The sequence below is a fragment of the Aquarana catesbeiana genome, linkage group LG05, assembly GCF_042186555.1.
Source record: "Aquarana catesbeiana isolate 2022-GZ linkage group LG05, ASM4218655v1, whole genome shotgun sequence".
Lineage (NCBI taxonomy): Eukaryota > Metazoa > Chordata > Amphibia > Anura > Ranidae > Aquarana > Aquarana catesbeiana.
Window position 1 is genome coordinate 108,675,540 of NC_133328.1, and position 22,096 is coordinate 108,697,635.

The following is a 22,096-nucleotide window of genomic DNA, read 5'->3' on the forward strand; positions in this document are numbered from 1 at the left end:
AGAAATGCCATAACATTTTCTTTAAATGGCAATACAGAGAACAGAACAAATACTCAAAATTATTGAGGCATTATATGACCCCAGATGACGTGAGATCTGGGCTGATGAATACGTCATTTGCAGTCATCTGGAATGGAGGTGGAGTGCAAACCGGGGTTCTTTATACTCACATGCTGATCTTTTGTCTTCCCTGATTTAAATGCAGTACTTTTTATTTTACAATAAATATTTTAAATACTACACTATGAGGGCCCTTTTTCCTCTCCCTATATGGCACCATTGGAGTTTAAAGTACAGCCTTTATCTACATTGAATGGATGTCAGCAGTTACTTGGATTCCACTTCTGAGACCTTACGTGGGATATTCTTGAGATCCTTTTTTTCACCTATGCGCATTTGACCCCCTATAATAAAGGGGTCTACTGTATCTGGTGAGTGTGTAGTGTGTCTGCGTGCTGGTGGAGAGAAGAATTTCCTATACTCACTGAGGATGCTATTTGCACTTGGAGCCACAGGATTTAATATGGACTTCACAATATATATTCACTTTTTCTAAGTTTTGAGTTGTTTTATATATTTATATTTGCCACGGTGGTGATACTATATATGATTGATATACTTATATATTCACAGGAGCACGGTTAATTTAAATTTGTTTATACTGAGAGGTGTTTATACATTTTACAACGTGCAGCTCCATCCACATATACTTGATTTTTTTTTTAATATATTTTCTGTTTGCGCGGGTTTGGAACCCATATATTGTTTTTTTTTATTTTTTAATTAGTTATTATTTACTCTAACAGAATTGTTTAAAGTAAACCTGCGCTGCTCCAATTCCTTCAATGCTTCCTGGGTCACTGATGTAAAACAAGCAAGAATTTCAGTATACAGGATTTTACTCTAATTTAACAATACTTGTTCTGGGTTTGTGAGTCAATAGGAACTAAAGTCAGAAACAGCCAGTGAACTAGCATTTTCAGAAGGAAGTCAGCAATGATAGCCTACAGTTTTAATAAGACAATTGTACCTTCCTTATCTAGACTTAGAACTGACATGACTTTTGTTTACTCTAATGCCGCGTACACACGGTCGGACTTTCCGACGGGAAATGTTCAATGTGAGCTTGTTGTCGGAAAGTCCGACCGTATGTATGCTCCATCGAACATTTGCTGTCGGAATTTCCGCCCACATATGTTTGAGGGCAGGTTCTCAAATTTTCCGCCAACTTTACTTTGTTGTCGGAAAGTCTGATCGTGTGTACACAAGTCCGTTGCACAAAAGTTCACGCATGCTCGGAATCAAGCAGAAGGAGCTGCACTGGCTATTGAACTTCCTTTTTCTCGGCTCGTCGTACGTGTTGTACGTCACCGCGTTCTCACGTTTGGAATTTTGGGCCAACATTTGTTTGACTGTGTGTATGTAAGACAAGTTTGAGCCAACATCCTTCGGAAAAAATCCACGGTTTTGTTGGCGGAAAGTCTGAACGTGTGTAGGCGGCATTAGGGTATGATTTAATAAAGCAGTGGAAAATGTTCACGTAGTTTATAGTATATGTAGTAAATCTTTGTTCACTTAACACTCATTACATGCAAGGGAAACCATTTTTTTTTTCTTGCACATTATTGAATGACTGAAAATAACCATTCTGTCTGCAAAATAAACAGTTACTACTTAAGTAAACCAACCACTTAGAACAGAAAATATGCAAATGATTACTCTGCATGTTCCTATTGTTTTGAAAATTCTTATATTGAAAGTTTTGGAACAGCCAAAAGTACATTAGGTAATGCATGAAAAAAAACAGCTTGTTGGATATCAATGTAATAGGATAAGCTAATGTTACCTACCTAGTCATTTTACCTTCTATGTCAATCGTAAGGAGTTCTGAACAATCAGAAGTATTAAGTGATGCTGCAAGAAATTATATACATTACAATCAATTCTTTAAAAAGGTACAATAAGTGTTGGGTGAGCAATGGTGGATCATTAATAGGCTAAATGATTTATGGATGGAGTAACTGATAAAACATCAGGTGCCTTAGTCTTTTCTTATAAGTGGCCATTTATTTTATTTTTTCCTGATTACAATCTGCCCAGTCTTTAGAAATCTTTTAATCGCCATTTATCCTGACTTGTTTTATGAATGCTGCCTGCCCTGATCCCAGCCGGACATTCTTGCCTCATGCGTTGTAATTTTTTTTAGCAGTTATCTACCTACAGGTCTGCCACCAACAGGGCAAAACTGGGGGGGGGGGGGGGGCATGACCTGGATGCACCTCTTAGTACTTCCTTTTGGGATTTTCTCATGAAGATCATAAAAGGCTTATACCTCAGAGGAGCCTACAATACTTCTTGATCACACTCAGGGTTCTTAACCCATGCTGGTGTCTTTATACCCCAATACTGTAATGAAAGGATGCTTATCGGTCTCACCAGGGTCCAATAGACTGTATTCTGGATTTTTTGCAGTTCATTAACAGTTTTTTTCCACTGTATATACCTACACTTACCATTCACATTCATTCCACTCAAGACAAAGTTGTCTGTCATGTCTCCAAATACAATGATGAGAATAGGCAAACCTGTCCCATTGGCTGCAGCACAGATAAGGCCGATGACCATGAGGAAGATATCAAAGGCATCTGCATAACGCAGCTGGAAAACAGTATACAGTAAGTACAAGAGAAAAAATATTAATAACGGTCCACATTTATAAATCTTTCTCGGAGAGAAACTGTGCCTTCTAAAAGTGCTTTATCAGATTCTGCTTTTTTCTCATTTACTGCAGAGGAGGAAAGTAATTGATATCTGTGGCGAAACTGTACCGGGATGGTGAGTTTAAAAGAAAATCTGCATGAATGGCTGCATAAATGAATAGGTTGGTAAGGGTTTAAAGAACAAAAGCTTTCTATAGCTTCTGAAGCAAGCTGGTTGCCATTCTGAATAATAATAATTTTGCTTTAATTTCTGTGAAGGTCTAAATAATATGCTAATGATTTTACCTCCTAAGGCATTTACTTTTTACATTTGCATTTATTTTTACTTTTTACACAGAAAAAAGAGTTTTGCTTTACGGTATACCTAGACTCAAGCAAACATTTGAGACAAGTAATTTGTGAATGATATAAAACTTAGCTGCTCTTTCATCTGTGACCAATTTTCCACCTTTTCCATGGTGTTCTTTTAACAAAATAGGTAATCAGCCGAATGATCAGAAAGCAACTGTAACTTGCAGTTTATTACACAGGTTCAAAGATAAAAGTAATAGAAAATAGCGGTGTCACTAGCATTGGTGTCACCTGGTGCCACACCCTGCTTCCCCAATCACTTTTTCCCCTTTTCTGAAAGTATGCCAAAGATACAGCATGCGGGACTCCTTCACATCACAGCCCCCTGCAGCTCTGGCACCCTTTCACATCACAGCCCCCTGCAGCTCTACCACCCCTTTACATTATACAGCCCCCTGCAGCTCTGGTACCCCTTCACATTACACAGACCCCTGCAGCACTGGCACCTCTTCACATTACACAGCCCCCTGAATATCTGGCACCCCTTTAAATTACACAGCCCCTGCACTTCTGGCAGCCCATTACATTGCACAGCCTCCTGCACCTCAGGCACCCCTTTACATTAAACATCCCCCTGCATCTCTGACACCCCTTCACATTACACATCCCCCTGCACCTCCGGCACCCCTTTACTTTAAACATCGCCCTGCATCTCTGACACCCCTTCACATTACACAGCATCCTGCACCTCTGACCCTCCTTACATTACACAGCCCCCTGCACCTCTGGCATCCCTTTACTTTAAACATCCCCCTGCATCTCTGACACCCCTTCACATTACACAGCATCCTGCACCTCTGACCCCCCTTACATTACACAGCCCCCTGCACCTCTGGCATCCCCTTACATTACACAGCTCCCTGCACCTCTGGCACCCCTTTACATTACACAGGATCCTGCACCTCTGGACCCCTTTACATTACACAGCCCCTGCACCTCTGGACTTATTTACATTACACAGCCCCCTGCACATTACACAGCCCCTTGGACATTAGGAAGCCCCCTGCACATTATACATCCCCTTGGACAATACACGGCCCCTTGCAGCTATTCCCCTTTCTTCACATTACACAAAAGCTCTGTAGCTCTGCCCCTTCCTACATTACTTAAGCATGCAAAGCGGGAGACACAGCAGCGCTGAATAGAGAGTGGGAGCTGCTGGAGTTCATTTTTCATATTAACCACCTAGCAACCAATCACCTCCTGGTTAACTTGGAAATGTAACTCCGGCAGCTCCAGCCACTGCCCTCTTTTCAGCACTAGTTAAAGAAAAAGAAATTGCGCTAGGTGCATAAAAATTAATAAATAAATAAAGAAGATTCCTGCTGCTGTGCACTATAACCCCGATATAAGGGCACAAAAACAAAAACTAAAATATAAAGAGTGCAGCGCTGGACATGTGAAATAAATAGTGAAGTTTGATAAACCAATTATTTAAATGGTGAAAAAGTGATTCAAAGTCAATATATCAAAATATATGTATATATATTGTAAATATTTTAGAACGTAGACATATGAATTAAAATAAGTGAAGAAAAAACTCCTGTAAATAAAACTTATGACAACACATAAAAGTCCACTGTGTATATAATGTGATGTAGATTTCAGGGATACATCTTCAATATTCACTGTTGCCCACCACCGAATAGATGAAAAAAAGGCTTACCAGAAAGCCTGTGACCGCCCTTATTCAGGGGGGTCAAACAAGCTTAGCAGATATAGGGGAGCCACCACAGGAGTACTCCAGGGGACACCGACAGACCGATGCGTTAGGGCTCCTTGCCAGATCGCGAACCAGCCGACAACCGCTATAGATGCTCTCTCAGATCCTATCCTCTCATAGGGCAAACTTGAAATTTCCACGGATCCGGTGCAAGAAGATGTGGTTTGTAATGCCAAAAAAAGAAACAAAGAGAAATGCTCCACTGGTGCAGATAACTTGGGTTTCCTTTATTGGTAACTTTCGGTATATAGCATTAAAAACCAAAAGAAATAAAATAAAACCGAACAGGATAAAAAACGACACTACCGCCGTTTATTTTAAAATCGCGCATGCGCGGTGCGTGCAATGTTGTGACCCTACGGCCGTTTCGTCACAACTGACGTCATCAGGGGTACGCACCGACGCACGCGCATGCGCATTAAATACACAAGCGTCAAAACAGAGGACGCTATGATTGGTTCACACAAGGCTGTGCTTCATTTGGATAGATACTGGAGAATTAACTAAAGGGGATAATTACCACAAACATGGAGACTAATAAATCAATTGAAAAGAGGGATCGTCAGGCTGTTAAACTTCACCCCATGAAGATAACAGCCTACGAATATTCCACCAGTGCCATCTAGTGTCTTTTTAAATATTACACCAAAGCTTGACAGTAGCATATATACAGGCTGCTGTGTGAAAAATAGTGAAATTAGGAGTAGCATGAAAAATAAAAAATAAACATAAAACTATTATCACATCATAGTTATTATTTTAATGTCAGTAGACATTTTTAGAATTATAAAACTATTTTAATTAATTATAAAACTAACAAAAGCGGCAAACCTCATGTGATAGAGGCAGCAACATAGGACATCACTTCTAGTGCCATCTAGTGAGGTATTAGAAAATTGCACCAGAGTCAATGTTAGCCTTAATTCACACCATAAAATAAAATTAAATGAAATATAAAAAGAAAAAAGAAAAAAAATTAATTTAATATATTAAGGAAAGAGGGACTGAAGCCTGTTAATGCCTGTTGTGAAATCAATAACATAGCCTGCTCTTTACATTAATTCTAAAGTTCAAATACATAAATATCCAAATAAATATCCACCCCTGTTTAGGACCAAAAAAAGTGGAAAACTAAAATAATATAATATAAGAAGGATATTCAATAAAAGTATTTGAGATTCTTTAGGCTCCCTTCAGCACAAAGGGGTATATCCCTGCTAATCAATGCCTATCGTTAGAAGTGCATTAGGTAATCAGGATATATCAGAGTGGGACATCAACATCACCAACAACCTCATAAATTCAGCTGTTGTTGATAAAACAGTTGATGTCCCACTCTATATTTAAACCATTGGGGGCATGGGAACCAAGCCTAAAAATCCAGTTGGTTTCTGATCTGGATATGGTTCGCTTCCCATTACTGCCTCGCCAGTGTGGAACGTACTTTTCTATCCCTATAAAGGTGGTGCCACTGGGGTCTCTGTTGTGCACTTCATCATAGTGTCTAGAGACACTATGCTTATCGAACCCTTGTTTGATATTGGTGATATGCTCCCCTAACCTTACACTAAGTTTCCTGGTGGTTCGCCCCACGTATTCCAAACCACAAGGGCACCTAAGAAGGTACACCACACACTTGGAAGCACATGTTATAAGAGAATTAATAGGGTAAGTGACGCCTGTGCCTACCGATGTAAATTCTGTAAGCCTTCTTTGGCGTAATGCATTTACTCTACAAACCCTACATCTTCTACAGGGGGAGAAACCTTTTAGATCACCAAAAAAAGTCGGACGCTGTGGTGGATCAGGTACATTTGGTGCCAGAGTGTGCCTCAAACTCGTGGCCCCCCTAAATAAGACACGAGGGTTGTTGGGCAATAAAGGGCCAAGGATACGGTCGTTTTTAATGACCGGCCAGTGTCTTTTAATAATTCTCTTGATGGCCCAGTACTGGCTGGAGTAGGTGGTAAGAAAAGCCAAACTAAAGTCCTCCCCGTTGTTAACCTGGGGGGGTTTGTCCTTTAGAAGTTCCGTACGGTCCCTATTTCCAACCTCCACGATCAAGGTATCCAGCATAGTTGCCTCATAACCTTTGTCAAGAAATTTAGATTTTAAGGATGAGGCCTCTCTAAAGAATTCGTCTAAATTTGAACAATTCCGCCTTAAGCGTAGAAATTGGCCCTTAGGGACAGCGGACAACCATGATTGATGATGACAAGAGTTAAGGGGGATAAAACTATTCCTATCAGTGGATTTGAAGAAAGTAGATGTAGTGATTCTACCATCCACTATAGTTATCAATAGGTCTAGAAAATGAATCTGTACTGAACTGGCCTCGTGAGTCAGGACTATGCCCCTGTCATTACTATTCAGGGAGAGGAGAAAATTGGATAAAGACTCAGAGTCGCCGTCCCAGATAAACAGGACGTCGTCAATGAATCTTTTCCACATGACGAGTTGGGAGGGTTTATTACATAAAACCACATCCTCCTCCCATTTGGCCATGAAGAGGTTGGCCATACTGGGAGCGAATTTCGCTCCCATGGCCACTCCCCTTGTTTGTAGGTAATGCACATTATTATGCCAAAAATGATTATGTGCCATCGAGAAATCCAATAGCTCCATCACAAAGTTGCATTGTGTGGTGGAGATATTGGAGTCCCGATAGAGGAAATGTCGCACCGCTTCATGACCCAATTGATGGGATATGGATGTATAAAGCGATGCGACATCCGCAGTCACTAGCATATATGTATCTTTCCAATCCATGCTGCCCAATATGTTAAGGACGTGTTTAGTGTCCTTAAGGAAAGCGGGGGTGCCCATCACCAGTGGCTGTAGATAAAAATCAATATATTTACCAACACGTGAAGTGATAGAATCTATACCACTGATGATGGGCCTTCCCGGAGGGTTAACCAAAGTCTTGTGAATCTTTGGCAAGATGTACATGACTGGCAACCTAGGGGCCAGTGGAATAAGATGTTCTCTCTCTTTTTTATTCAGAATCCCCATATTATACCCCTTGTCAATCAAACCTTTCAACTCCCGTTTAAAGCTGAGAGTTGGGTCAGATTGCAAGGGTAAATAGGTGTCGGCATCAGAAAGGATCCTCTGCATCTCATTATTATAGGAGTCTTTATCCAAGATGACAATGGCACCGCCTTTGTCGGCGGGGCGTATAATAATGTCTTTCCTCCTACATAAAGCTTCAATTCCAGTTTTAACTTTATATTCAGGTTGTACTGTTCTCATTCTTAAATTAGCTAAATCCTTCAGTACTAAATCCTTGAATATAGCGACATTCGGTGCTGAATTTCCAGGGGGGTTATACAGTGAGGCATTCGACAAACCTGAATGCACCACTGTGGAAGCCTCTCTTGCAAGTTGTCTAGATGGATTACTCAGAATATACCGTTTAATGTTGAGTTTACGTGTATATTTCTGCACATCTATAAATGTCTGGAATTTATTCAAATTCCGCGGTGGCACAAATTTTAAACCTTTATTCAAGGTAAAGAGTTCTTGTTTGGAGATTTCTTTGGTGCTTAAGTTTATAATCCCTTTTGTGTCTAAAGCCTCCTTCTTTTTGGGGTAAAGTTTCCTCCCCCCTCTGCACCCTCTCTTGCGTCGCCGTTTCGTTTGGTTCTTCCTCTGCCTGCCACCTGAAAATCCCGTCTAAAGCGGTTATTTTCCTGTTGGCTTTGAGGAGGGCCAAAGATAAGCATAGTGTCTCTAGACACTATGATGAAGTGCACAACAGAGACCCCAGTGGCACCACCTTTATAGGGATAGAAAAGTACGTTCCACACTGGCGAGGCAGTAATGGGAAGCGAACCATATCCAGATCAGAAACCAACTGGATTTTTAGGCTTGGTTCCCATGCCCCCAATGGTTTAAATATAGAGTGGGACATCAACTGTTTTATCAACAACAGCTGAATTTATGAGGTTGTTGGTGATGTTGATGTCCCACTCTGATATATCCTGATTACCTAATGCACTTCTAACGATAGGCATTGATTAGCAGGGATATACCCCTTTGTGCTGAAGGGAGCCTAAAGAATCTCAAATACTTTTATTGAATATCCTTCTTATATTATATTATTTTAGTTTTCCACTTTTTTTGGTCCTAAACAGGGGTGGATATTTATTTGGATATTTATGTATTTGAACTTTAGAATTAATGTAAAGAGCAGGCTATGTTATTGATTTCACAACAGGCATTAACAGGCTTCAGTCCCTCTTTCCTTAATATATTAAATTAATTTTTTTTCTTTTTTCTTTTTATATTTCATTTAATTTTATTTTATGGTGTGAATTAAGGCTAACATTGACTCTGGTGCAATTTTCTAATACCTCACTAGATGGCACTAGAAGTGATGTCCTATGTTGCTGCCTCTATCACATGAGGTTTGCCGCTTTTGTTAGTTTTATAATTAATTAAAATAGTTTTATAATTCTAAAAATGTCTACTGACATTAAAATAATAACTATGATGTGATAATAGTTTTATGTTTATTTTTTATTTTTCATGCTACTCCTAATTTCACTATTTTTCACACAGCAGCCTGTATATATGCTACTGTCAAGCTTTGGTGTAATATTTAAAAAGACACTAGATGGCACTGGTGGAATATTCGTAGGCTGTTATCTTCATGGGGTGAAGTTTAACAGCCTGACGATCCCTCTTTTCAATTGATTTATTAGTCTCCATGTTTGTGGTAATTATCCCCTTTAGTTAATTCTCCAGTATCTATCCAAATGAAGCACAGCCTTGTGTGAACCAATCATAGCGTCCTCTGTTTTGACGCTTGTGTATTTAATGCGCATGCGCGTGCGTCGGTGCGTACCCCTGATGACGTCAGTTGTGACGAAACGGCCGTAGGGTCACAACATTGCACGCACCGCGCATGCGCGATTTTAAAATAAACGGCGGTAGTGTCGTTTTTTATCCTGTTCGGTTTTATTTTATTTCTTTTGGTTTTTAATGCTATATACCGAAAGTTACCAATAAAGGAAACCCAAGTTATCTGCACCAGTGGAGCATTTCTCTTTGTTTCTTTTTTTGGCATTACAAACCACATCTTCTTGCACCGGATCCGTGGAAATTTCAAGTTTGCCCTATGAGAGGATAGGATCTGAGAGAGCATCTATAGCGGTTGTCGGCTGGTTCGCGATCTGGCAAGGAGCCCTAACGCATCGGTCTGTCGGTGTCCCCTGGAGTACTCCTGTGGTGGCTCCCCTATATCTGCTAAGCTTGTTTGACCCCCCTGAATAAGGGCGGTCACAGGCTTTCTGGTAAGCCTTTTTTTCATCTATTCGGTGGTGGGCAACAGTGAATATTGAAGATGTATCCCTGAAATCTACATCACATTATATACACAGTGGACTTTTATGTGTTGTCATAAGTTTTATTTACAGGAGTTTTTTCTTCACTTATTTTAATTCATATGTCTACGTTCTAAAATATTTACAATATATATACATATATTTTGATATATTGACTTTGAATCACTTTTTCACCATTTAAATAATTGGTTTATCAAACTTCACTATTTATTTCACATGTCCAGCGCTGCACTTTTTATATTTTAGTTTTTGTTTTTGTGCCCTTATATCGGGGTTATAGTGCACAGCAGCAGGAATCTTCTTTATTTATTTATTAATTTTTATGCACCTAGCGCAATTTCTTTTTCTTTAACTTTTGTTGTGTATTTTTGATATACGGTTTTTGCAGCTGGTGTGTCCATAATGGACATTTTTGAGTATAGATCTCAGGTGGTCACGGACACTGTAGGTGTCTTTGACGGTAAGGAGGACCCTAGAGATGATTTGGCAGGGTGTTTTCTTAGGCTTAAAAATCTCACCATCACAGAAGTACATGCCAGATGGGATATAGCATACTTGGAAGAGTATATAAAAGAAAATATGGTCCCGAGGAGCCTAAGGTGGGAGGTCAATCCCCAGAAAGAGGATAATGAATTAGGGGAATGGTTCAAATATTTTAACGAAGCGGGGGTTGGTTTCCTGCAATTCCTGGTAGCCAAGAAGAAAAGGAAATTAACAATGCTAGACATAGAAATAAATTCCATTAGAAGTAAACTAGCCCCCTTTAAGGATGATCAGGAATATGTCCGGAGATCAGAGGCACTTAAAACCATCTTGATAAAAGAAGAGATGGAACAAAAACAGAAAAAGAGGAGAAAATATAATAGGGACATTAAGGACTATAAAGACAATTTAGTCTTTAAATGGCAGATCCCCCCTCCTTCTGATCTTCCAGCTGCCAACATTACCACAAGTAATTTGCAAACTATACCTACTACTCAGGAATCGCGGAGGGAGAATCAATCAATGATCCCCCATAATTTTCCCCATCCTAGAGGTAGGGATTCACAGCAATATCCCAACCATGTAAAAGGTAGGGCTAGGAGTAGAGGATCTCTCCCCCGAATATACCATAATCCATCTTCATCCTGGAGACAACATAGGGGTGGTGAGGCCCACCAAGATTTTGATGGTGGGCAATACCACCACAATCAGCAAATCCATCGGGGTGGACAGAGATATGATGAGGGAATAGTTGAACGTGAACAACAAGGTTGGGAAATTGGAACTAGCAATAGATTTTCCCCTTTGGCACGGACCATGGAGGGATCCATAGTTGGTTCAAATGGTAATCAAAATATCTTTGGCCCTCCTCAAAGCCAACAGGAAAATAACCGCTTTAGACGGGATTTTCAGGTGGCAGGCAGAGGAAGAACCAAACGAAACGGCGACGCAAGAGAGGGTGCAGAGGGGGGAGGAAACTTTACCCCAAAAAGAAGGAGGCTTTAGACACAAAAGGGATTATAAACTTAAGCACCAAAGAACTCTCCAAACAAGAACTCTTTACCTTGAATAAAGGTTTAAAATTTGTGCCACCGCGGAATTTGAATAAATTCCAGACATTTATAGATGTGCAGAAATATACACGTAAACTCAACATTAAACGGTATATTCTGAGTAATCCATCTAGACAACTTGCAAGAGAGGCTTCCACAGTGGTGCATTCAGGTTTGTCGAATGCCTCACTGTATAACCCCCCTGGAAATTCAGCACCGAATGTCGCTATATTCAAGGATTTAGTACTGAAGGATTTAGCTAATTTAAAAATGAGAACAGTACAACCTGAATATAAAGTTAAAACTGGAATTGAAGCTTTATGTAGGAGGAAAGACATTATTATACGCCCCGCCGACAAAGGCGGTGCCATTGTCATCTTGGATAAAGACTCCTATAATAATGAGATGCAGAGGATCCTTTCTGATGCCGACACCTATTTACCCTTGCAATCTGACCCAACTCTCAGCTTTAAACGGGAGTTGAAAGGTTTGATTGACAAGGGGTATAATATGGGGATTCTGAATAAAAAAGAGAGAGAACATCTTATTCCACTGGCCCCTAGGTTGCCAGTCATGTACATCTTGCCAAAGATTCACAAGACTTTGGTTAACCCTCCGGGAAGGCCCATCATCAGTGGTATAGATTCTATCACTTCACGTGTTGGTAAATATATTGATTTTTATCTACAGCCACTGGTGATGGGCACCCCCGCTTTCCTTAAGGACACTAAACACGTCCTTAACATATTGGGCAGCATGGATTGGAAAGATACATATATGCTAGTGACTGCGGATGTCGCATCGCTTTATACATCCATATCCCATCAATTGGGTCATGAAGCGGTGCGACATTTCCTCTATCGGGACTCCAATATCTCCACCACACAATGCAACTTTGTGATGGAGCTATTGGATTTCTCGATGGCACATAATCATTTTTGGCATAATAATGTGCATTACCTACAAACAAGGGGAGTGGCCATGGGAGCGAAATTCGCTCCCAGTATGGCCAACCTCTTCATGGCCAAATGGGAGGAGGATGTGGTTTTATGTAATAAACCCTCCCAACTCGTCATGTGGAAAAGATTCATTGACGACGTCCTGTTTATCTGGGACGGCGACTCTGAGTCTTTATCCAATTTTCTCCTCTCCCTGAATAGTAATGACAGGGGCATAGTCCTGACTCACGAGGCCAGTTCAGTACAGATTCATTTTCTAGACCTATTGATAACTATAGTGGATGGTAGAATCACTACATCTACTTTCTTCAAATCCACTGATAGGAATAGTTTTATCCCCCTTAACTCTTGCCATCATCAATCATGGTTGTCCGCTGTCCCTAAGGGCCAATTTCTACGCTTAAGGCGGAATTGTTCAAATTTAGACGAATTCTTTAGAGAGGCCTCATCCTTAAAATCTAAATTTCTTGACAAAGGTTATGAGGCAACTATGCTGGATACCTTGATCGTGGAGGTTGGAAATAGGGACCGTACGGAACTTCTAAAGGACAAACCCCCCCAGGTTAACAACGGGGAGGACTTTAGTTTGGCTTTTCTTACCACCTACTCCAGCCAGTACTGGGCCATCAAGAGAATTATTAAAAGACACTGGCCGGTCATTAAAAACGACCGTATCCTTGGCCCTTTATTGCCCAACAACCCTCGTGTCTTATTTAGGGGGGCCACGAGTTTGAGGCACACTCTGGCACCAAATGTACCTGATCCACCACAGCGTCCGACTTTTTTTGGTGATCTAAAAGGTTTCTCCCCCTGTAGAAGATGTAGGGTTTGTAGAGTAAATGCATTACGCCAAAGAAGGCTTACAGAATTTACATCGGTAGGCACAGGCGTCACTTACCCTATTAATTCTCTTATAACATGTGCTTCCAAGTGTGTGGTGTACCTTCTTAGGTGCCCTTGTGGTTTGGAATACGTGGGGCGAACCACCAGGAAACTTAGTGTAAGGTTAGGGGAGCATATCACCAATATCAAACAAGGGTTCGATAAGCATAGTGTCTCTAGACACTATGATGAAGTGCACAACAGAGACCCCAGTGGCACCACCTTTATAGGGATAGAAAAGTACGTTCCACACTGGCGAGGCAGTAATGGGAAGCGAACCATATCCAGATCAGAAACCAACTGGATTTTTAGGCTTGGTTCCCATGCCCCCAATGGTTTAAATATAGAGTGGGACATCAACTGTTTTATCAACAACAGCTGAATTTATGAGGTTGTTGGTGATGTTGATGTCCCACTCTGATATATCCTGATTACCTAATGCACTTCTAACGATAGGCATTGATTAGCAGGGATATACCCCTTTGTGCTGAAGGGAGCCTAAAGAATCTCAAATACTTTTATTGAATATCCTTCTTATATTATATTATTTTAGTTTTCCACTTTTTTTGGTCCTAAACAGGGGTGGATATTTATTTGGATATTTATGTATTTGAACTTTAGAATTAATGTAAAGAGCAGGCTATGTTATTGATTTCACAACAGGCATTAACAGGCTTCAGTCCCTCTTTCCTTAATATATTAAATTAATTTTTTTTCTTTTTTCTTTTTATATTTCATTTAATTTTATTTTATGGTGTGAATTAAGGCTAACATTGACTCTGGTGCAATTTTCTAATACCTCACTAGATGGCACTAGAAGTGATGTCCTATGTTGCTGCCTCTATCACATGAGGTTTGCCGCTTTTGTTAGTTTTATAATTAATTAAAATAGTTTTATAATTCTAAAAATGTCTACTGACATTAAAATAATAACTATGATGTGATAATAGTTTTATATTTATTTTTTATTTTTCATGCTACTCCTAATTTCACTATTTTTCACACAGCAGCCTGTATATATGCTACTGTCAAGCTTTGGTGTAATATTTAAAAAGACACTAGATGGCACTGGTGGAATATTCGTAGGCTGTTATCTTCATGGGGTGAAGTTTAACAGCCTGACGATCCCTCTTTTCAATTGATTTATTAGTCTCCATGTTTGTGGTAATTATCCCCTTTAGTTAATTCTCCAGTATCTATCCAAATGAAGCACAGCCTTGTGTGAACCAATCATAGCGTCCTCTGTTTTGACGCTTGTGTATTTAATGCGCATGCGCGTGCGTCGGTGCGTACCCCTGATGACGTCAGTTGTGACGAAACGGCCGTAGGGTCACAACATTGCACGCACCGCGCATGCGCGATTTTAAAATAAACGGCGGTAGTGTCGTTTTTTATCCTGTTCGGTTTTATTTTATTTCTTTTGGTTTTTAATGCTATATACCGAAAGTTACCAATAAAGGAAACCCAAGTTATCTGCACCAGTGGAGCATTTCTCTTTGTTTCTTTTTTTGGCATTACAAACCACATCTTCTTGCACCGGATCCGTGGAAATTTCAAGTTTGCCCTATGAGAGGATAGGATCTGAGAGAGCATCTATAGCGGTTGTCGGCTGGTTCGCGATCTGGCAAGGAGCCCTAACGCATCGGTCTGTCGGTGTCCCCTGGAGTACTCCTGTGGTGGCTCCCCTATATCTGCTAAGCTTGTTTGACCCCCCTGAATAAGGGCGGTCACAGGCTTTCTGGTAAGCCTTTTTTTCATCTATTCGGTGGTGGGCAACAGTGAATATTGAAGATGTATCCCTGAAATCTACATCACATTATATACACAGTGGACTTTTATGTGTTGTCATAAGTTTTATTTACAGGAGTTTTTTCTTCACTTATTTTAATTCATATGTCTACGTTCTAAAACATTTACAATATATATACATATATTTTGATATATTGACTTTGAATCACTTTTTCACCATTTAAATAATTGGTTTATCAAACTTCACTATTTATTTCACATGTCCAGCGCTGCACTCTTTATATTTTATATTTTAGTTTTACTCTTTTCAGCACTGCTGTCTCCTGCTGTGTGTACAGAAGTGTTTTGCTTCCTACTCTCCGCTCTGCTGCGATAGTGACAGCGGCAGAGGCAATCTGAACCTGGGTGTCACCCCTCTGGCAGGTATCACCCGGGTGCCGTCCACACCCCTTGCAATTCCATAGCAATGCCACTGATGCAAAACACTTTCAAGATGGCAAAAACATGCATACACTGCAGAAAAATGAAAGCTCCACAACATGGACTCTTCACAGCAATGTCTCTGTAACTCAGGGTAATGTGTAGCTGCATAGCATAATCAAGGGGTGTTGAGAATAGGGCGCTCTGTATAACAAGGAGACTTTAACAAACAGTACACGACTGACCTTTGAAATGTGATTAATGCATCACAGCAGCACTTCAGAAGAGGGAAGCACACTCTATAGGAAAAACAAAGCAGAGAAGAAGGCGCTGCTAAGTGCAGTAATAAAACACTTTAATGACAAGGAATGGTTAAAACACTTACAAGATGGAAGAGAAAAACAGGCATATCAATGAGTTTTATCACTGCACTTAGAAGCACCTTCTTCTTTGTTTTGCATAGCATAATCGCTACAAGAATTTATAGCAACAGAGAGTCAAGCTGAAAATCACTACTTCAGTAAAAACTGTTTAGAACACAAACAGCTAATGTGATTATCCTCATAGACATTGTCCCTCTCAAGGAAGTCCAGGGTAGCTCTGGTATACAGGAGAACAGCTGGATGGATCCAAGGCCCAAGGACAAAAGACCAACTGGAATACTCTTGGGAGGGTCTCTCCACAGTAGCTGGAGAAGCTGCATGCTTTAAGCAGCTGCCTGACTGCCTTCATTCTGGTTCTGACAATGGAGGGCATTTTACCTTTCACTTGCCCATATACCTCTGCCTCAAGTGGGGTCTCTATGAGCTGCTGAGGGAGTGAAGCTGAGAAATGTATACTCCCTGGGCATGTCCAGGAAGCCAGGGAGTTGTGGGAAATGTAGTTATAGGGGCTTTCGTCTGCCTTATAGCATGGTGAGTAAAGGGGCACTCCACTACACTGCCACCAGACAGCAATTCTGCCCCCTAATGATATTATAAATGTAACCTACTAATCAGAAGCAGGAGTTGGGGGGGAAAGGCCTCTGATTATAGGTTTTAATAAAACTAGAAAAATAGAGGATGCATTGGCACTGTCACATATGCTTCCGATAGGGAATTGTATGCTACAGGTATACATTTTTTACTGATTTATTTGTCACATTAACTATGCTAATAGATTTCCGCTAGACAAAGAAAATGTGTGTGTGAATGGACAGATAGAAAAGAATCCTTTACAGCCCCTACTTTTTAGAATGTTCATATGTTCCTCATTTTTTTTGTTTTTTTGTCAGAAAAAACTTTATTAGGTTCGTACAAGCATACATATTCCATAACTAGACAGATATCCAACTACCACCGTTGCATATGCTTACAGCAATACAAAAACGCTCTACCAGTATTCCATTCCAGTCCACAATGAATAGGGTTGATACCCACCAATCCAATGTCCACGTCACCTCCAAATTAGAAAGCAACCAACTACAAAAATTGGCATACACAATTCCATTGACTTGGTGAACACAAGCAGTTTGATAAATAATGTGTAGAAACAAGCAACACATTACCCCAGCAACCTATCCATAACCAGTTCCACAGGAGCCAGACCAGGAATATATACCCATCTACCTAATACTTTTTCAAATTTGAATGGGCATCCCCTATTGTGGTAGATAACCCGCTCATATCTGGGGGTGGTACCCATATGTGTTACTCATTCTCTGTGGGTGGGAGGAGAAGCACCTTTTCCAGTGAACCAAAATGACCCTATGGGCCTGAAACAGGGCCCTAAAAACTGCTTCCTTACCAAAAGCATCTGAGATTACGTCATCTAGAACACCCTGTAAACAGCATTTGAATTCCAGGGGCACAGGACACTGAAAGGATTGATTAATAGTGCAAAGTATGGATTCCCAGTATCTATGTAACTTTGGACAGTGCCAGAGCACATGAATGAGATCTCCATGACCCCTGCTACATTTAGGACAGGCAGGGTCAGGGAGAAGTCCCATCTTGAACAATTTAAAAGGAATATAGTGTACTCTCAGCAAGAAGTATAGTTAGGAAAGGTGCTGAGATGTATTTATGTATCTATCATGTACTGCCTCCAAAGCCATCTCCCATTGCTTGCTGGTTATTTCCCCCAGATTGGGCTGCAACTTTTCTTTGCCTTGATAAGCTTCGAAATAGAAAAAGAGTAAGGGCTCATGCACACAGGCCATTAGGCTATAAAATTTTCCGACAACAAAATCCGTTGTCGGAAATTCCGATCGTGTGTACACAATTCCGACGCACAAAGTGCCACGCATGCTCGGCATCAAGAAGAGCAGCACTGGCTATTGAATTTCATTTTTCTCGGCTCATCGTACGTGTTGTACGTCACCGCATTCTTGACGTTCGGAATTTCCAACCAACCTTGTGTGACCGTGTGTATGCAAGACAAGTTGAGCCAACATCCGTTGGAAAAAATCCCATGGATTTTGTTGTCGGAAAATCCTATTCTGTGTACTGGGCATTACAATATGTTTTGAGGTGCGACTGTGTGGTGCAGCTATGCATAGTAGAAATGCATAGACTGTGGTATATGATACGTAGTTTGTAAAGAAGAAAACAATAACAATTTTCCCACCCCAAAAACATATTTTAAATGTGTAATGCCGTGCATATGCCATTTAGTGGCATAGGAAAGCTTGGCCAACTCCAGGTAGGTGTAGTGGTTCCGGATAGGGCTATAATAAGTAAAACCAGTCACCTCCTGTATTTGTTTTGCTTTACGTCATACCTTATGCACGTAACGATAGGTAGGGAAAAGCCGGTTAGATTTAGTAAAGTACTGGGCTTCTAATCCTTCAGGGAGAGTGGTACATTTGTATGATATAATAGAATGGCCAGAGAAGAATCGCAGAACACCCCCTCATTCTCCTCCCTCATTGTTAGAGCCAAGAATATCCAAAAGATCCCCTAAACAGTATGGAGTCTAATTATGAATAAGAATTGCTATACGAATGTCTAAGCATGTCATGTTTCCAATATGTTTATTTCCTACAATCATCAGTTCCATCTAGTGGCCATAATGTGGTATTTTCCTGACCAAGTTATTTAAGGAAATGGGTTGTTGTCTTCTGAAATTACACTTGAGCAGTTTAGACACAAATATAATTTAGCAGAGTTCTAGAAGACTTGTCTTCCCTTTATGAGATACTGTGTCCACTGACCTAAGCTCCTTGTACATTACAGTCTATAATTACCATTGTATATACTGTACAATACTGCAGACACAAACATCTATCTGCAGCAGAGGAAACAGGTGGAAGATTAATCTACAAAGCATCCCAAATGTTTGTCTCCAAAAGGGCTTTAGAGTTATTTTAAGAAATACATAAGACATACTGACCAGTTCAAAGAATCCCACCATTTCCTTGGGAGACTTTCTACAAGACAATTTTGAGTCTCTAATAGAAAAAGCCAAAATAGTTGAAGATGAACATATATAACAGCATATTTAATATTAATATAATTAAATATAAGTATCTTGATAGCTGTCACATTTAGTTGTAATACAATGGATAAAGCATCATTGTCATGTATCTACAGTTTGTATTTGTTAGTAATAAATAGTATTAATGCGTAGCCAACCCCAAAAAACAAAATGTTATATATTGCATCCAGTCTTTAGATATGGCAGCTGCATTCGTTTTCTTTTTTTTCAGGATTTTTTAAATTTTATTTTTATTTGGTGATCCTTTCAAGAACACACTTCCTGTCCTAGGGTGACAGCACTGCTCTTTTATAAACATAGTGCAGTAGAGCATTGAAACCTTAGCACAGGAGATGTTTTAGGACTACAGAACACTTGCCCCTCTCTTCATCTCCATAACATAGAGGGGGAGTATTCTGTAGTCCACAGAGAGAGAGCTAGAAACAATACCAATAGTCAGCCAACATAGAGCCTAGAGCATAGCAAGTTATGCTTTCGCGCAATTTACAGCAGGATCAATGGATATTATCATTACGCTTACTGAAGAGATATAACAAAACACTTCCCCAGCATTGTATTTAATTGGCAAAAAGGGAGCAAAGTAGAAAAATTCAATGATAAGGTTTACATATAGCACAGTTTACACGGGAGCTTTCCAAACAGTTTTTCCCAAAGATTAGATTAATTCTTGCTATAATGCACCAAAAGACAACTAGGGTGAATTTTGCTTTTGCGTCAAGTATCTGCTTTTTTGGCAGAAAAAAGGCAAACACATATAAATAAAATATAATCCACTATAAACATGACATAATCACATACCCTTCATTCTTTTCATCCATTTCATGGTCACTTCTTGTTTTTTCATAATACTGAAAACATGGACTATTGGCATCTTCAGCACTTGGACTTTCAACTGCAAGGCATATACAGAAAACACTGAGTCTATATATGCATTCTTTTTGCAGAGTCCTTATACCATACTAGGGTTAGTTTATTTATATTCCGTAGGTTGTCCATACACTCTTATGGGGCATACACATGGTCGAACTTTTCGACCGGACTGGTCTGACGGACGCCGACGGACCAAATCCGGCGGACAATGCGATCGTGTGTGGGCTTCACTGGACCTTCAGCAGACTTTTCCAGTCACAAATCTGACAGACTTTAGATTTGGAACAGGCTTCAAATCTTTACGTTGTAACTCTGCCGGACCCAGAAATCCACTCGTCTGTATGCTAGTCCGACGGACAAAAACCAACGCTAGGGCAGCTATTGGCTACTGGCTATCAACTTCCTTATTTAAGTCCGGTGTACGTCATCACGTACGAATACGTCGGACTTTGGTGTGATCGTGTGTAGGCAAGTACGTTCATTAAAAAGTCAGTCAGAAGTCCGTCAAAAGTCCATCAAAAGTCCGCTGGAAAGTCTGTCGGACCCGTCCGGTCGAAAAGTCCACCCGTGTGTACGTGGCATTAGATTTTCCACAGGGCTGAACAAAAGAAAACTATCTCCCCATCATTAGACAGTGTGGATGAATGAATCTTCCACTGCTGGGTAATGTATTATGACAGTCACCACCTACCAGAATACCCAAATATTGGCTGCAGTCACTATTTGGCTGACAGCTTTCCACCTGACTCCTTCAATTTTCAGATTTCATAGGACCACCCATGTGTGCAAATTAAGGCAGATGTGCCAGGAACCAGGAGAAATATACTCTGTTTATGGCCAGCGTATTACTGTTCACATTCTTCACTTCTTTTACAAATGGAAAAGTCCTCTTGTAACACATAGAAATAGCATAAGCAATTAAAACACTTATTCTTAACATAAAACTTCACTCAGAATGGGTATTTTAATTTTGCATGGTAGACAAGATAAAATAGGGGTTGATTTACTAAAGGCAAATAAATGTTCTCTTTGCATCAGAATTTTTCCTTAAAGTGGATGTAAACCCTCCATATACCCAGTGAAGTGAACAGCCTCAGATGATACACAGAGATGAAACAAACCTCCCTACATAAATGTTACATGTATATCTGCTGTCTTCACCTTTATATACTGTTTAGAAAGTGCACGTCCTGTTAGAATTTTCTCTTCCTGATTCATCTGTAGGAGTGGATAATTGCTATTCACTGTGAGACATTGTGAGACAGCTGATTGGAGAAAAGGCACACACCCCCTCCCCACACATGCAGAGGTTGCCTGTGAATAGTTTAGCTGTGTGCTAATCTATTTATATAGAGATTCTTGATGACGCCTTGTGGGAGGGCGAAACGCGTTGACATAATTTCCGTTGCCAAGTCCAAATGATGTCACTTCTGGTTTTGGTGGAACACACGCTGGATGTGGCATTTCCTGGATTTTATCCCTGCATTGTTATATGCTTATTTTACTTCTCTGTCCTGTAAGTACCTACCTGTATTTGCGCAATAAACAACAGCCTACTGTGCTTCACTATTAGTTCCTTCTTTTTATTTATGGTGCATTTACCAACTCATGATTATTATGTTGGGGGAGATCTCCATTGGACCTTCTGTGAGTTGCCATTCCTGGCCAGCTTTACAGCTTGTAAGACTGAAAATCTAGGGGTCCATTTCATCCGGTGAGTGGGGACACAGGAGGGGTATATACAACACCACAGAGTGGAAGTTTGGAGCACTACTGCACTTTATAAGGATTGGATCACTTAAGCATCTTTATTTGGGACGTTTTGCAATATTTCAACATGATTATTTGATTGATTTTTTTTTATTTTTACTAAATTTTTTGGAAGTTTTTTCAATGGAATGATTCATGTACTTTTTAGAACGCTGTAATTATTTTATTATAATCTATTTATAGTAACCTCCCCCACTCCCGTCTTGGTAAGCTTGTCAAAAGTTATCAGGCTGATAGAAGAACGGAGCAGGACAAAGCTACGGGACATAGTGCTTTGAAGAGAGCTAAA

At 40.2% G+C, this 22,096-nt stretch overlaps 1 protein-coding gene across 2 annotated transcripts in view; it reads right to left on the reverse strand.

The window, feature by feature from the left end:
- Positions 1-22,096, reverse strand: part of LOC141144400 (ATP-dependent translocase ABCB1-like) — a 133,661-nt gene that overhangs the window by 101,998 nt on the left and 9,567 nt on the right. For both annotated transcript variants that reach the window (XM_073630054.1, XM_073630055.1), the window contains 4 exons: positions 19,966-20,059; positions 19,063-19,120; positions 2,514-2,658; positions 1,851-1,914 (listed from right to left, as the gene is read on the reverse strand). In XM_073630054.1, the coding sequence (XP_073486155.1) occupies positions 1,851-1,914; positions 2,514-2,658; positions 19,063-19,120; positions 19,966-20,059 (361 nt within the window). The remainder of the gene's footprint in view (positions 1-1,850; positions 1,915-2,513; positions 2,659-19,062; positions 19,121-19,965; positions 20,060-22,096) is intronic.